This window comes from Antennarius striatus, chromosome 14 (assembly GCF_040054535.1).
Source record: "Antennarius striatus isolate MH-2024 chromosome 14, ASM4005453v1, whole genome shotgun sequence".
Taxonomy (NCBI): Eukaryota; Metazoa; Chordata; class Actinopteri; order Lophiiformes; family Antennariidae; genus Antennarius; species Antennarius striatus.
The window spans coordinates 5,451,968-5,468,040 of NC_090789.1; the positions used below are offsets into that span (position 1 = coordinate 5,451,968).

The 16,073-nt window shown below is 41.3% G+C and overlaps 2 protein-coding genes across 2 annotated transcripts in view; both read right to left on the reverse strand.

The window, feature by feature from the left end:
- The window catches only part of elmo1 (engulfment and cell motility 1 (ced-12 homolog, C. elegans)), a 73,116-nt gene extending 66,125 nt beyond the window's left edge, over positions 1-6,991 (reverse strand). Inside the window, exon 1 of the mRNA XM_068333068.1 lies at positions 6,854-6,991. The gene's annotated coding sequence lies outside the window, so the exon portion shown is untranslated. The remainder of the gene's footprint in view (positions 1-6,853) is intronic.
- Positions 6,992-7,952: 961 nt separating this feature from the next.
- On the reverse strand, positions 7,953-15,022 carry rp9 (RP9 pre-mRNA splicing factor). Its single transcript, XM_068332703.1, has 6 exons — positions 14,620-15,022; positions 14,367-14,397; positions 14,109-14,238; positions 12,436-12,527; positions 11,901-11,962; positions 7,953-10,322 (listed from the first exon to the last, which is right to left on the reverse strand). The coding sequence occupies exons 1-6, from the start codon at positions 14,763-14,765 to the stop codon at positions 10,121-10,123; spliced, it is 663 nt and encodes a 220-aa protein (XP_068188804.1). The 5' UTR covers positions 14,766-15,022; the 3' UTR covers positions 7,953-10,120.
- Between the last annotated feature and the right edge of the window lie 1,051 nt (positions 15,023-16,073).

The window sequence follows — 16,073 nt, forward strand, 5'->3', positions numbered from 1 at the left end:
CCCTCTTTTATCAACAGGGAGCCACATGTAGCCCAACTGAGCTGAGCCACACCATGTGATCCATCAGCTTTCAAAACATAGCTGGAAATAAATAAGATTTAGCCCACTGACATGAAACATCCACAGAAAATGGTGACAGAGTAAGGCAGGTGGTTTTACTGAAGGGGAATCTTCTCTAGCTACAAACTAGTAAGAATCCTAGAGCTCAACACAATGGATCGAGTCTGAGAGACAACAAAACATTCTTTAATGGTTGTTCTTTGATGGCAGGGAAGCCCTGGGTCTATAGACACAACAGCATCACCAGCAGGAATGATAAGAAGCAGAAATACTGATAAACACCCAATGGGAAGATAAAATATCTGTTTTGCTATGGGTGTCTTTCACAATAAAAAAAATGTGTCGTCAGGCAAGAGGGGGGAAAAAAAGAGTTTGGTGTTTTTAAATGTTTGTGGAGCACAAGTCAAACAGCCTGAGGAAGTAACAGATACAAATTTAAAGCTCATTTTCAAACACTGTGGATTCATACAGTAAATAGGACCTGTCCATTAGGCCTTGAGCTTCACCTGTTCTTACAAATCCCCCATGCAAAACCTTGGTTGCAACCCCAAAGGTAGTCCAGATGTATTATCCTGTCAGACAGCACATTCAGCCATCATGAACAGGTGATGAAAGGCAAAGTCGGGGTGTGAGGGCGCTAACGGTTTGTTTCTACAGGCTGGCTGGAGCCAACAAACTCGCTACAGGCGGTTAGCGAGCTCCAAAGTAACAGCAGGAGGAACGACTACTGGAGCCGGGTGCAGATTGATCTGTTCCAGATGCCCTTCAGAACACCACCGGTCAGGTGATGGAGGGTATTAATATACGGTTATCTAGGAGGGAAGGCAGGAGAGGAGTAAGACACTGGAATAGACGGTTAGGATATTGAATAAAGGAAAGAGTCTGAAATCAAAATGACTTGTTCCCTGAAGTTTCTCCCGTTTCCTGCTTAATTCAGAGACTTCAGAAGCAACACCAACGTAAAGACGCACACCTTCAATCCACAGATCGCAGCTTCCCAGCCAGAGAGAATGGGGGAGTTGGTGACCTTGGTAAACTATGAGAGATCCTCCTCTCCTCCTCAGTCTCCCTTATTCTGGAAGGAGCTCGTCGATTCCAAAGGAAGGCACTGAGCCTCCTGCCATGATAGAACGGGTTCAAATGCATTAAATATGCAGTATGTTTAGCTATGCGCTAATGCGTTGTGAGTTGCACAGTGGGAATGATACTCCCCCATCCCTCACTCCTTCACTGCACCACGCTCCCCATTTCCTGCAGTTATTGTCAGGTTTTGCCAAGAAGAAAATAAATAAATGAAATAGAATGGTTGTTTTGGCTTTACATCTCTGAGGATTCCGGGTTTAACAGCACAGCTACGCTGCCTAAGGTTGTCGATACAATATCTGACAGTCTCCGAAGTATCAAAACAGTAAAAAGAGGATGAACACACTCTCAATCAACACCTGCATTAATATTGGTGTTGTATATGTTTTAATCTATTCAGGGAGTCTCTTTTTCCCTTGTGCAAGTTGTTAATTAAAAGGTAAAGAAGAAACAGATTGTGTGCAAAGAGGTAAGTTTAAAAAATACACCACTGGAACCAGAGCATAGCACACTATGATGGTGATGATGAGGCTTTACTTGGATGACCTTCACGGAATATTATATATTATACTAACCAACACGTCTGAGCAATAACCTGAAAATGGACTTGAACCAACTTTCTCTACCTCTCGCCAGTTTTTCTCACATCGTTTGCTATGATTAATACTTTTCCTTGTGAAAATACCGCCCCACGCTCTCTATGCCCCATCCAATTTCCGTGATGTTCATTCAGAACAACATCTCCACACAAAGCAGACCGGGGTGACACAAACGCAAGACTCATAGGTCTCGAACTGGAGGACTTGAACCTAAAAAAAAAAGAATGATGCATCATTTTGGTTTTAGTGAAGATGACGCCACATAAAATGGAAAAAAACATCTCACACAGTTCAGTTTTTAAAGTCCACACCTTTTCAGAAATCTCTGTAGCCAGTGGAAGACAAAAGGAGATAAAATAAATAAGTGTTCATTAATTACAATCAAGACAAAGCTCACAAGACATCCATGAGTCCATACTCATCTAGTAGGAGCAGAGAACAAGAAAACAAGACTGAAGGAGCACAATATTATTGCACACTTTTAACTTTTTATCTTTTCTACTGAACCATATCCAGCGAAACAACAGGTTACTTTTACTGCTGCTCCACTTCACTGACGCTCCGGTCATCCACACATCCTGTCGGCTGTGATCGCGGAGCAGCACCCGACGAGATCATCATTGCCTGTACACCCGTGACACAAAGAGACGGCGTGGGGCCAACATCCCACTGGATCCTGCATTCACAATATACAACCCACACCAGCACATCTAAGTTCACACAAAACACACAAGATCCAGCAGAGCCTTTATTATTCCTCGTTAAAACTCAGAGTCTAAACTCCCCACAATGCACCTCCACCCGGATACCATTCCCCTTCACACAAACTCCAATGTGGTCGTTTTAATAAATGGAAAGCAGTGCAAAGAGTCAAAAATATAATTTTGTTCTTCCATCTAATACAAATGGGTATTTTTTGGTATAAAAAAAGCGATAATTCAAATGATTTTCTAACGAAAGCATCACTATAAATGCAACAGGAGGGTACCAGAATAACCTCCTGCATCGTAAATGTGATTAAGCATTCCAGACTATTTTTTTTAGTCTGGGGTCATCTTTAATAAAACCTAACACACCTGATGAACACTCTTTTTTAGGAATCAGTTCTTCTTGTAGAGATCTCTCAGCTCATTGATTACGCTCAATAAATCTCTGCTGTTTCGTATGTACCTTTATTTCTAGGAGTATTGTAGACAAACAGTCTCCCTCTATTGACCCCCCCACTCACTGAAGACAGCAATGGTTAACAATGTCAGGGGAATCATACTGCAATAACTCATGTGTGTGCTTGAAACCTTGGTAGAGAAAATGCTCATATTTCCATGAAGATGGAGAAAGAGGAAACAAAACAAAGAGATCCAAAGGTGAATGGATCGATGGAGGGATGGAACGGCTACCATCCATGTGTGAACAGCAAACAGAGATCAAACAATGACCTATAATATTATATACCACCTAACGGACTGAAACACATGCATGTGCTACTGTATAGATCACAGCTACCCTGTGTTTAGCACCTGGGTCATCCTCAAACACCAGCGCGCATGTACAGTATGGAGAAAAACACACGGTGTAGAAAAATAAGAGCTCACACAGCAGTGAAACTGTCAGATTTCCACCGCACACACGCAGACACGCCATAAATCATACACCAAACCATTCTGAAGTCACCGACAAACACGCACAATCCTACTACAGCAGCTGTGTGTGGTTTGGCAGACTGCAGCACCTGCTCACATGTTGGCAAGTCGAATAAAAGTACCCGAATTCAGAATGTAAAGTCAGCTCAAAGCCATCCAACAGCTGGAGCTGGGATATACCGGTTAGACTGTGATACCATTCACCAATTTATCCTTCCGATCTGCCAGACTCAAAGGGCTAAAGAGGCTCTTAGCAGAGTGATGCTAAATGCCACACGCGCACACACACACACACGCAGCGAGAGAGCTAATGTATATGGAGCTCTGCAGCAGCACCACAGTCCAATGCAGCAGGCAGAGCACACAAATCTGTTTCTGGGTCATCCTGGGCTGCTTCACTCCACATAAAGTCTAGACTGTGGCTGTAAAACACGCCTGAGGATGCTCTCTGATTGAACTACTGCATATCATGATTAAAAAAATAAAAAAATAAAAAATCAGCGTTCAATAATCAAAACTGTTACAATATCAGATTTCTGAATAAATCAACTTCAGAACTGCTTTCTTTAATCTTATTAATTGCATTTTTGGGGGGGACGGGGGGGCACAACAGTGGTCCCGGCTCTGAATTCAGCTCAAGGCGACAATCGGTAAATGAAAGAGCAGAACATGGCGGGGGTACCTATGAGCTCTCTCTCTCTCTCTCTCCTCTCCCACCTATGTTTGCCTGGCTGTCTGGCACCTTCTCATCGCACCTTGAGTATCTACCTGCTGTTTTAATTAACTGCATTCCACAGGGAGCAATTATGCAAGGCAACATCCATCTCATTTGGAGCTGCAAATTAATCCAACCTCAAGCAGCCGAAGGACAGGCTCACCAGCGTGTGATTCATGCAAGGATACCAGTGCGTTTAAGTTGCTTCTCTCTCTAGTCAATTCTATAATGGCTGTTAGCAAACAAAAGATCTATGAAGCGACAGAGCTGACGGAAAACTTCCCACCCTGAAGTTACTTTAAGGCCACAATCATGAGCTTTAAAGGGGGGGGGGGGGCAAAAATTGGCCAAACAAGTTCATTAAGATGGACAGATTGCAGGCTGGGCATCCATCATGGAGAAAACAATTTACATACCTCCACCTCCACCCCACCCCGGGGAGCAAAGAACAGAGAGCAAAAACGTAAATGTGTGTGTGTGGGGAGGGGGGGGCTGTATTACCATGTGAGAGCAAACAGATGAGAACAAAGTCAAGGAGATGGAGGAGAGGGAGAAGCTAAAAACGAGCCAGACAGAAAGATATGGCGTGTGTGAGAAAGTGAGAAAGCTAATGAGAGGAAGATAACAAGCTGATAACAGGGGGGTTTAGGGGGTGGTGGTGGTGGGGAGGGGGGGGCTCGCAGCTCGAGAACTGGCGAGGTTGCACCTCAGGAGGTGGTGAGAGGATGCCAAATAGCAGGCAGTGTCAAATTGGAGCACACCGTGATCCCGTGTGTGTGTGTGCTGCAGGTACTCTTTCCTCTCTGTCAACTAATTGCGGTTCATTATTTAAACAAAAAAAAACAAAAAACAACACACCAAAGCGCTCAAGTTTAATTCCCTCGCTTTATATCGCTGATGACTTCAAGTGGAAGTGAAGGCAGCTATATTTCATCTTCTCGCTTTTCATTGACTGCCCTGATGCAGCACTCCATCATCATTTGCCAGACCCTGTGGGTGGAGAGCAGTTTTTATTCCAGCCAGTCGTCCAATCACAACCTGGGGTTTGCTACGGCGAAATAAAACTTGTTTGTACAATGTGTGTGTACATTCCCCTTAACGTATAGATCCATCAGGTTTGCTGTAAATCTGAAATATCAATCCTTTCCACGGAGCTTCAAAAGCACGCTTCAGCTCCAAACTGGACGACTCCAGGCTGAAGCTGTGCTCACATCAAGCCTCACATACCGGATTGAGTTAGTGGTTTGTTCAAAAATTGTGTTCCATGACTGCTAAAAGTTGTGCCAGATGAGAATGTGAAACCAAACATCAATCTCTAGCCCACTGTCAACCACACTTACATAGTGGGGGGGGTGGGTGGGTTGCAAATTTAGGCCAAAAATCTCTGTGCAACACCAGAATCTCTCGGTGAAGTATGCAGAGACTCAGATTTCACTTCAAATAACAGCAGGAACAACTGCAGATGGACAATAACCTCAGACTGAGCTCTGCTGATGCCAAAACGCGACCCAGAGCTCGATGACTGACCACATGTCTGCTTATAAAACACAACCGTCTTCTGTATCCAGGCTGTAGGTTTCCTGTCGAGTGGACACGATAACGGCGACGGACGTGAGGCTCCATCACAACAGGGACATCCTCGGCAGACTCAGACTCTAGATTCTGTAGTAAAGAAGTCATTTTGGGAATCTTACAGACGGATGAAATTGATTAATCATGAACGTAATTGGTAAAGTAATCAAGAATGAAATTAGCTGCAGCCCTGATGGAATCACTATGGCAACAAATGCATAAACATTCAGCATTACACTAATGTGTAATCTTATAGTGTTATTTCTTTTTTAAATTAGTAGTAAAAGCAGAAGTCTCATTGTGGACTCACTCAACTACAGCGGTAATATTTCTGGGTTTTAAAGCTAAATAAACACAAAAACCTCTAAGAAGAATGCAATAAAAAAAAAGGGGGGGGACCATTCCATTCATCAGAATCAGGAGCAGGAACGTGCATATTCTGATTCAAGTAACAAAACACCAAATACAGTAACAGGTAGTCGTTTATCACCAAAGTTTGTTGAACACTGACGGTGAATCTGGAGACTTTTAACATCACAAGTCATGATTGTGTCCCATAATGACCGAGAGTCCAGAAGTTTACGCGCCGCGCACATTAAAGCGGCTGTAATTAGAAGGGAGGGGGGAGGATGGAAGTGTGTGTGTGTGTGTGTGTGTGTGTGTGTGTGTGTGTGTGTGTGTGTGTGTGTGTGTGTGGTTCTAAAACGCATCACTTTGGGGTATCAAGCCAAACAACATGCGCCGAGCCAGCCGTTCCATTGGCGGCTGCCGCGTTGGCGACGCGCAAACTTGCAGCTCGATGTTTAACAAGCAGGTTAATGTTCACTGCAGTGCGTGTGTGTGTGTGTGTGTGTATGTGTGTGTGTGTGTGTTAGCGGAGTGAGCCGCGATGCTTCAACAATAATACACGCACGTTCATCAATAAATAATGCGAATGATTATTTAAAAAAAAAAAAAAAAAAGGAAGAGCGTTCCGAAACCGCTACTTGACAAAAGTAAAGGGACGCACACGGAGAGGAAGCAGCGAGGAGGAAACGCAGCTGAATGTGGCGACAACAACGGAGACGGAGACGGAAAAAGCTCGCAGAGGCGCAGAGAACATCGGCAACATTTTTTGCGCAAAACAAGTGAAGCTAGAAATAAAATAACACAGAAATGTGCAAGAAATGAGAGCATTGACAAACCTGACGGAGCGAGGACACTTCTCCAACTACAGATGTCCGGAGTTGTGGTGTGTGTTGTTGTATGTGTGTGTGTGTGTGTGAGTGTGTGTGTGTGTGTGTGTGTGTGTATGTATGCTTTCCCTCTCTCTCTCTCTCTCTCCTCTGCCGTGGGTAGTGCTGATGTTTCCACTTCCTCCTTTCTTCTGCCGTCTGCTGGCTGCCTCGGTGACACCAGATCGAGGATGCATGGATGCATGAGAGCTGCAACTCAGTGACTCACGGCTTTAATGAGTGGCGACGAGAAGATTTTTGCGGAACCACCCCGCTGGTATAAATAGAGCCACGCATGCCATTGGATTCAATGAAGAATGGTGTAGAACATATAAATATAGATGTATAAAAAATATAAAAAAAATTTTTTTTAATTAATTCAAATTTATGCGCATCAAACAAATTCAAACTAACCACGAGGTGAGCTGAGATTTACAGAAAGGGTTCAAGAAAGTATTTTTTTTATTAACTTATTAACACATCGGTTATATAGCAAAATTTATTTTTGATCTAGAATAGTTTTATGATGTGTGGAATAAAATCCTGCTATTTGTATTTAGGGAACGCAGAGCACGTTTTCATTTCTTCCCTGATCTTGCACGCCCCTAGTGGACACTAGTTTGAACTACAACATTTTAACAAATGTTCTCAAGTAAATAGAGGTTTAGGTTGATTTATAATAAATTCTATCTGTGCAAGGGAACACAATGTGACCACCTCCCACCTTGCAGTTTGGAGAGGAAGGCAAACAGGAACAATGACTTAAATAATTCACTGTGGATGGTGGCTACCCTGACTCCATCCATGCAAGGAGTAGATGGAAGGTGTGATTATGACCTTTTAATGTTTCATTGTGCCTCAGCACTACTATATTTTCGCTGGACATCAATGTACACAGAAGGTTATACTATGTCCCAGTGGTCAGCGACATCAAGGCCATTTCCATCTAATCTTATAATTGCAAACTCTCATCTTGATTTGTAATCTGGAGTGACACACCCAGGACTGATCCCTCTGTCTTTATGTTTTTTTTAAATGGTAAACAACACAAGATTCCAGAGGTTTCCCATTTGTGAACTTTTAATCTGAATAAACACTGGCTGTGCATGGCTTATAACAGAAAGCACAGATACTAGATGTCTTAATGAATGCATGTTGGATAACTTTAAAGCATCAGATGAGTCCAAACCATACTTAATTCTACCAGGCAGATGTGCAAACAAACAAAAGTGAAATGTTTTCCTTTATTCACGTCTTATCATTAAAATATGCTGACTTTTTCATCTGTTTTTACCTTCAGTCTTGTTCCCTGCGACAGCAAAAAGTCTGTGGAGTGGATTTAAACCAGACCTGAACTGTTTTAATTACTGCACGCTGCATTCAGTGAAAGCAGCACTATGTACCTCCACAACCAATAAAATGCAGTCGCTCTTATTTAGTGTTTCATGTGGTAAACCTTCCATTATGCGTGGAATTCAGTTGTCACTTGGACCCAGTTGTGTAACTCACTTAACTTTGGAACAATACTGTTTCACAACCTCAGGCTAAACCATCTGCACATCTGCTGTGAAGATAACACATAACCAAAAAAATAAAAGAATTGTTTTTGCATTTTTTTCCCCCCTTTTGGCAACACATAAATATTATTCATGAGTTAAGTGCAGTGCTGTTAAGGATTAGGCTTTGTCTAGTTTTCTGCAAATATATTGCGTCTCTAACACAATCTGCACTGTGAGTCAGGCTTGGCACTCGATCTGACCTGTCCCTTGTCCAAGAAGACAGAACGCTTCAATAAAGTCTCTCCGCTGAGCAAATTCTCTGTACGTGGCACAACCTCCCTCTGAGCAGCTTCTGACGGAGTCTCATCTGGGAGATTCATGGCTGTGCTCAAGATGGACCGAAAAAAGAAAAGTCAACGTGGAACAGATCGTTTTGCTGAAGCCATTTGGAATGAGATGGACGGACCTGTCACACAAAAAACCAGCAAATGAATAAGTGCTCAATCAGCAACTTAAACGCTCTCATGACAGTATAATCCAAGCCTTTTGATTGAACTGCTTCATGGACACACAATCCCTAAAGCATTTGAGCTTATGACATAAATCTAAATGGAAATCTAGTTTGTTTGTTCCCTATAGATGCTCTGTAATTGTCTCTGTATCAAGGTCATTAGGAAGCGGGAATGTTCCACGCTCATTTCCTCAGGGATTCAAAACATGCTGCTAATGAAGGAGAGAAACACCGGACAAAACACCATTTCTTATGAGAGCTATCTCCTGCAAGCTGCTGGTTGAAAACCAGATTCGATTACTGGTTCAAGGTAGCTCAGCTGGGAGATTTTGGATTTCTGTGTTGCTTCGGGTACAGACTGTAAAATTATTTCTGAGAAACACTCTTAAGTATCTTTAGACTGCTGCTAGGATAAGATGAAACAGAAAATTTCTTTCATTTCCCAGGACGGTCGACGCTGTCCCACATTGAGAGTCTTAATGATCACATTTGCGGAATTTTGGAGCCTAGAGCTGGGCAAACATCGGAGGAAAAACAGCCATATTTATTTTCAGTATAAGGTAACAGAGTCACATTCATTATCTCCTGTCGCTGTAGATTTAAACAGTAAATAAGCATATTCTAACCTCAAATAATTCCAAATATTTATGTACAGTCACAAGCATTCATACATTCAGGCTTGCGTCGAAGATATATTATAACGTACCTTTTTTTTTCTGTCTGCATTTAAGATGCACTATAATCATCTTATTTAAAAGCAGTGTGATGACGGGGATAAAAAAAAATCGTGATGGAAAATACAATCTCTTAATAACACACTGTATTTGCTGACGTGATAAACTAACACAGAAGACGACCTTTCATCTGCAAGGTTAATATATAGGAGTTCAGATTCATTATGCATGCTGGTGTTTTTCAACATGCGTTTGCACTAAGGCACCGGCGCACACACACGCACACACACAAACACTAACTGAGGCAGCGGATCCACGAGACCCTGAACCGTGTCATCTAGCAGAGGATGCAAATGAAAGCAGTCACCTCAGAGTGAATGAATTGGCTGGGAGGAGTCATGCATTCTGGATTTAAAATTTTATCTGGCAGAGAAAAAAAAAAGATCAGAGGACTTCAGAGTTCAGTTCCTACAATTGCTCCTACTTCATTCACATTCTCCTCCTATGTTTAGGACACCTTGCAAAAAGGAAGATATCAGCACGTTCCAAACACTCAGTCTGAATCTGAGGAGTCGCTGGCTTTGGAGGACTTGTGCTTTTGTTTCTTTTTCTTCTTCTTCTTGTCTTTCTTCTTCTTTTCCTTCCTCTTTTTCCTTTTCTTGCTACGATGGTGGTCGGAGGAAGAGGAGGATGAGGATGAGCTGTCTGCATTGGAGGAGGTGGAGTCCTGAAGCAGCTGCTGCAGCTGCTGGATCCTAGAAACAAGAAGAGAAGTGAAGAGGAGAGGGGAAATGGAGGTTGTGATTATTATGAGGAAAACAAAACTGCTGCATCCTGAGACGTCCTGGGTTGGCAAGAGTCTGAAGTGTCCTTGAACCGGAGATCTTTGAGCTAGTGCTGCCATTTCTGAACTGTGGAGTTAGCTGCCTGAGTGCCTGCTTGTGTTTCATATTTCCAGTAATTGCCAACAGAGGCTTAAGTAGCAGTTATAGCTGCAGGTGCATAGAGGATTTTTAGATGCACCTGGATAATGAGGTCATTCTGATGCTTCAACATGAGGCTCAAGCATTTCTGCTTCACTTTCATCTCAACCTGATCAGGGAAGGCAATTTCAGTCACTAAATCAGACTAACACCACAATTTGATCATCAGTGCACACTTGTTATATATTATATACACTTGAGTAATTGAACCAGGACACCCTGGACACTGAGGTGGAGATAAAATGGTAAAGTAGTTGCTTTTAACATCTGCTTTGAGGCACAATAACAAAGACTAGATGAGAAAATGTTCTCTTTTCCACAGCAAAAAAACAAGAAAAAAATCCACATGAAAAAAAATGAGGGAAGCACTATACTGCTAAATGTGAAATATCTGTCAGAGAAGGAAAAAAATGCAAAAGCTGCATCTGGTGTGATAATGTTATCACACAGGCAAGAGATAGCCCCCAGTAACGTGTTCAGTGGGGAAACAGCAGGGGACCTTGGGAAACTCAGACTAATCCCACAATGTTTAAAAGGAAAAAAAAAAGATCCACAGCAAATTCACCTTGTCTTTGACCCACCCTGATTTGATCATTAAAATCCATCACCAATATTTTGAGAAATTTTACACACACACACACACACACATATATAAAGTATATATATACACACTGTATATATTATATATATATGAACACACGCACACACAAAGTCTACAAAAATAGAAGGAAATACTAAATGAGTTTTGAGCAGTGTTTTTTTTTCAACAAAGTAGATTAAAAAATAAATTCCAAAGCGAAACGGAAATATTTTCAATTTTCCATAACCTTGAAACAATGTACAAAGAACCTGAACTTGGGGAACAAAACGCAACTGGGTCACCAGCTGACGGGGAAAAGCTGGGCTGTTCTATTTCCCTTTTATAAGATGGCACATTCAGACAGAGCTTTCAAAGAGCTTCTGGCCTTTGAATAACCTTTTTATAATGCATGCTAACACAACATACACACAAGCATACGTGTGTGGCTGCTCTGCATGCACACACAAACGCACACACGCATCTGCACATACACACATGCACAGTGAGCCTTCATCCCAGGCAAACCTCAAATTCAAACATCCTCATGTCAAATAATATTTGCTAGAAACCAACACAGAGAACCAGCCACCATTAAAGACTTTCCAGGTCATGTCAGCGTGTCCAACTTGGCAGATGAGAGAGGGGGGTGGGGGGTGTCTGACATGGGAGAATTCTCAATACTGCCTTTTGTCTGACATTCCAGAGAGAAGGAGTTCGCAATCTTCTTCTGGGAAATTACAGCCAAAAATATGAACAACATGGGTCTGTACCTGGTTTCCTTTTCATTTCTTTTGTTTTCCCGAATTATGTCATACATCGGATCTTCGTGAGCCTGAAAGAAGACAGCGTAATTTGCATTACCTTTTGTGAAGGAAAGGGAAAAATAAATCATTTATACTCATAAAGAGTTTATACATTCGGCGCAGGAATATCCCCACTAAACCCAATCGGACTCTAGTATTGATTCCAATGTTCTGTCAGCAAAAACCTTCCTGTGACAACACAAGGAAGAAAATATGATTTATGGTAATTTTTGCAGAGACTGTTTCCCTGCAGTAAGTATTGTTCCTTTACAGCACGGTGGAACAGAATGCTTGAAGTCTGCTGTCCACATGTTCCCCAGTGTAAACTAAATGTTTCCCATTGTGTCTGAAATCTGCAGAGCTTAACTACAAACTTGTATGTTTCCGACCCTTGACCTTACCACAAGCTGACCTACATTCTCTAAATATAACCATTCCTAGACTTTTACTCAAAATAAAAACGGGAGGGTTCATCTGTTTTCAGACTAGTGAACACGCTCACCACCCTGAACTGCTCCAGTTTCTGGTTGCCTTTGACAAAAAAAGGACACTCCCTGTCTCCTGTCCTGTGGCCGTATCGCTTGCATCTCCAACCTGCAGCAAAAAAGAAAAACAAGAAACAATTACCAATCTGTTTACTAGGGAGAAATTAAGTGATGTCACATAAGCACGATCCCAGAGCTGCCATTAGAAGCACAGTTTATAATACAGACGTTCATGCTGCAGTTTTGACCTTGAGAACAGGTTAAAATATTTCTGTCTCTCTCTTGAGCTTTCAACTACATGTCATAACATTTATCCAGCAATCAGAGTATTTTCAGCCATCATTAACAACTAAACACACACTGAATAGAAATCAAAGTCCCAGTTGCCATCAAAGTACTGGATGACAACTGAGCTAAATTAATTGGGGAGACTCTGCTGATGAACTGATCTGCAGTTATGAAGAGAAGCTTGTGCAAACTACTTCCGCCCAGCTTCATCCTTAAACCTAACAGGCAAAAATAAATCCATTCATTTTTTGGAAAGAGACTATTTTTGCATACTTGTAACCACACATTCAATCAGGCCAATGCATGCAGTGATTAGCTATAAAATATGTGCCTCCTAATAAAAATTCTCCTCAAATAAACCGGAAACCACTGCTAATGCTTCACTGAAAACTTAAACGAGTTTTACTTCTAAAGTTACAATGTAATACTGCCTGCATTTAATGGTCTAGAAAAAGACTTCACTTATATTTAAATATTGTTGATTTTGGTTCATATTGTTCCAGATGTTTTCATATTTTGAGTATGGCGATAAAATGATTTTGATTCTCAAAAACATACAATGGATTTTAAACAGGATTAATATCTACTTTCTTATGTCTATATTTGCTTGATATGGAGAAATGTTAATTTATTTAGTCAGACTAGGATTGTGACAGGGATCATGTAAAATACATCTGCAAATCCTCCTGCTCTGAATGGATAAAAAAGAAGACTGTATGCTTGTGAACTTGCGATCTATTCAACAGCAGCTTCCAAAAATTTGATGAAAAAAAAATCACTGTGCTTCACAATATATTTGAATATAACCTCTATCATTATACATATCATACTGACATATTCTTGCCAAAACATAGCTCCACTATGCCAGAAATTACATACTGTGCATTAAAGTGGCACTGACAGCTGTTACCATGAACAGCTTGACTCCAGGAAAAGTAGGACCACATGAGTCCTGTACTATTTTCCAAAAGCAGTTGTCGGTACGGCGGTTTTTCATGTCCATATTCCTCTCATACTGTGATGTTTCTGTCCCTTTTACAGTGTGACATACGCAAACATTTACTCAAAGAATTAAGGAGAGTATAAAATAAATGACATTTTGTGGAAAGCATCCATGTGTATGTGTGCATGCCCTGACTCCAGCAGTCCTTCACTGTAACGCGATCAGGACTGAGATGATTATAGTTAGGAGTGATGTTTAGTTAAACAGACTTCTTTTCCTACAACAACATTGAATAATATTAAGGATGTGGATCCACCCCTTACATATGGAGCAATGTGATGTGCCTTAGATTGCTGTTGGGGAATATCCAGTTACAGATTAAATATGTGCAAACCGCACATATGTTTCCTTTACTGAAACCCCTTGCTAGAAATGCTGAATTGGTGCAACAATACTCACACTGCATCACCTTCACCTCCTTTCCCAGAGGCATCCATAGCCCCCGGGTGGGGGCGTGTGCCAGGAAGTTCCTGGCCTCCTCATTTCCAGGTTCTGCAGGAATACAGTCCTCTGGTTTGTCCTCATGTTCCTGCAACAACCACCGTCAATACTGAGTAAATCTTCCATTTCAGAACAACCTAATATAATATCCAGGTTTTAAAAAGCATCTTTTGAAACTGTCTTTTCTCCACACTCACTGATGTATGAAAACAATACCTTTATGTATCCCGGTGGAGGTTTCTCATAGCTGCATGAAAGATAGATAATGACGTCAATTCATTCATAAACGCACAGTCGAAAAATTTAAATGTAGTTGCGTATCCATTACTTAGCCTGCATAATGTAAAACTAATGCTAACTGCTAATAGAGCAGATTGCTGTAACAGCGGAACACTGGTAAACTAATATCTATAATTCATGCACAAGTTTTCTCAGTTTGACAGAAAGACTCAAGGTTAATTTTACTCACAAAGTCTCAACGTGTTTCAATTTCTGGACCTCTAGGTTGAGCTTTTTCGTTTGTGTTTTGAGTTTATCTAAATCCTGTTTGGACGACTTGTGCTTCTTGTGGTCTCGTCTGTCTTCCGTCTCTCTTGCTCGCTTTCTGTCCGACATTTCTCTGATAGTGACACACGGCCTCTCCAAAATAAAAACATTAACTAATAAGAAAATGTTAAATTACAGACAGAAAGTGTTCTGTATTCCAATTCGACGTAGCGGTAGCGATGCATCTAGCTGCTAACAAGCTAGCGTTCCTCTAATGGTGCTACACTTCCTGTGTGGCTGATTTGTTAAAGTCCACCGCCACCTGCAGGACATGTGCTGAAACTACAAGTGTGGCTCCGACAAATTTACCAGGAGCCAGGAAAATCTCACCATAGTAGAATCTCACCGTAATAGAATGTCATCATAGTAGGCTTACAGACTCCCTGTTAATAGCGTTTGGTCGAAATGAACTCGCATGGCGAATGAGAGTAAATAGAGCTGAACGACTGAAGCAATTTTTAAACCACATACAGACAAAAGCAATCATTATAGTACACAAGGGAAGGGAATACACTGGACCCATTGTCCCTGATCACATTTTTTTAATCCCATATCCTGCTCATGGGCCTTTGAGCAACATTTCCTCTTTCTTTTATTTTCACTGACTGTCAGCAGTTTTTGCAAATAGCTCCTACTTACCTCTACCAGCTATGCTTGAAATCACAAGGATTTCTGTCACAAGATCATGTCAGATATTTTTTTTATGACTAAAGACAAATGTAGGGCTATTCACAACGCCCAGAAGCATGCAGTTAAAATGCTGGAGATTGTTGTCACTCAGACTCACTACGAGATACTACAGTCTCAGAGTTGTATATCAGTATTCTCTCTCCCTAGTATGAAATTTGAGGCTTCTGATGAGAGCTGCGGGCAGTTTCTCTAGCATTTCATAGACAAAATCAATGCCATCAGACTTCATTTCACCTCAGTGACCCGGAATTCTGTCCAATAGTACCAAATCTACTGCCAATTTGTTTCACCTCATGGGGATATCAGATCTAGCATGAGAGGAGTTAAATTCTTCAACTTCACATCATGTCAAATAAATCTCTAAAAAAAACACTGTTGGAAAAACTGCCCAGTCTAATTTTAATAGTGCAACGGTTTGACCTTTGCTATCCAAAAACTTGTTTATCATTTCAAAATGATTTTCACACACATTTTTATACCGTACTTTTTTTTTTATTTTTAGAAAGATCTGTTGATTTGCTTCTCAATTTCACAGAATCAGCTCTAATTAAGTTCATAAATGAGTGCCTGCTTACCAGTCATTCTGGGGTTGCTCAGTTTTAATTATGCTTGCGTCCTATGTTTGACTTGTAAATAGTATGAACAACTGCACTGGAGTTTAGGATGCTGCTCCTGCCTGGTTCTTAT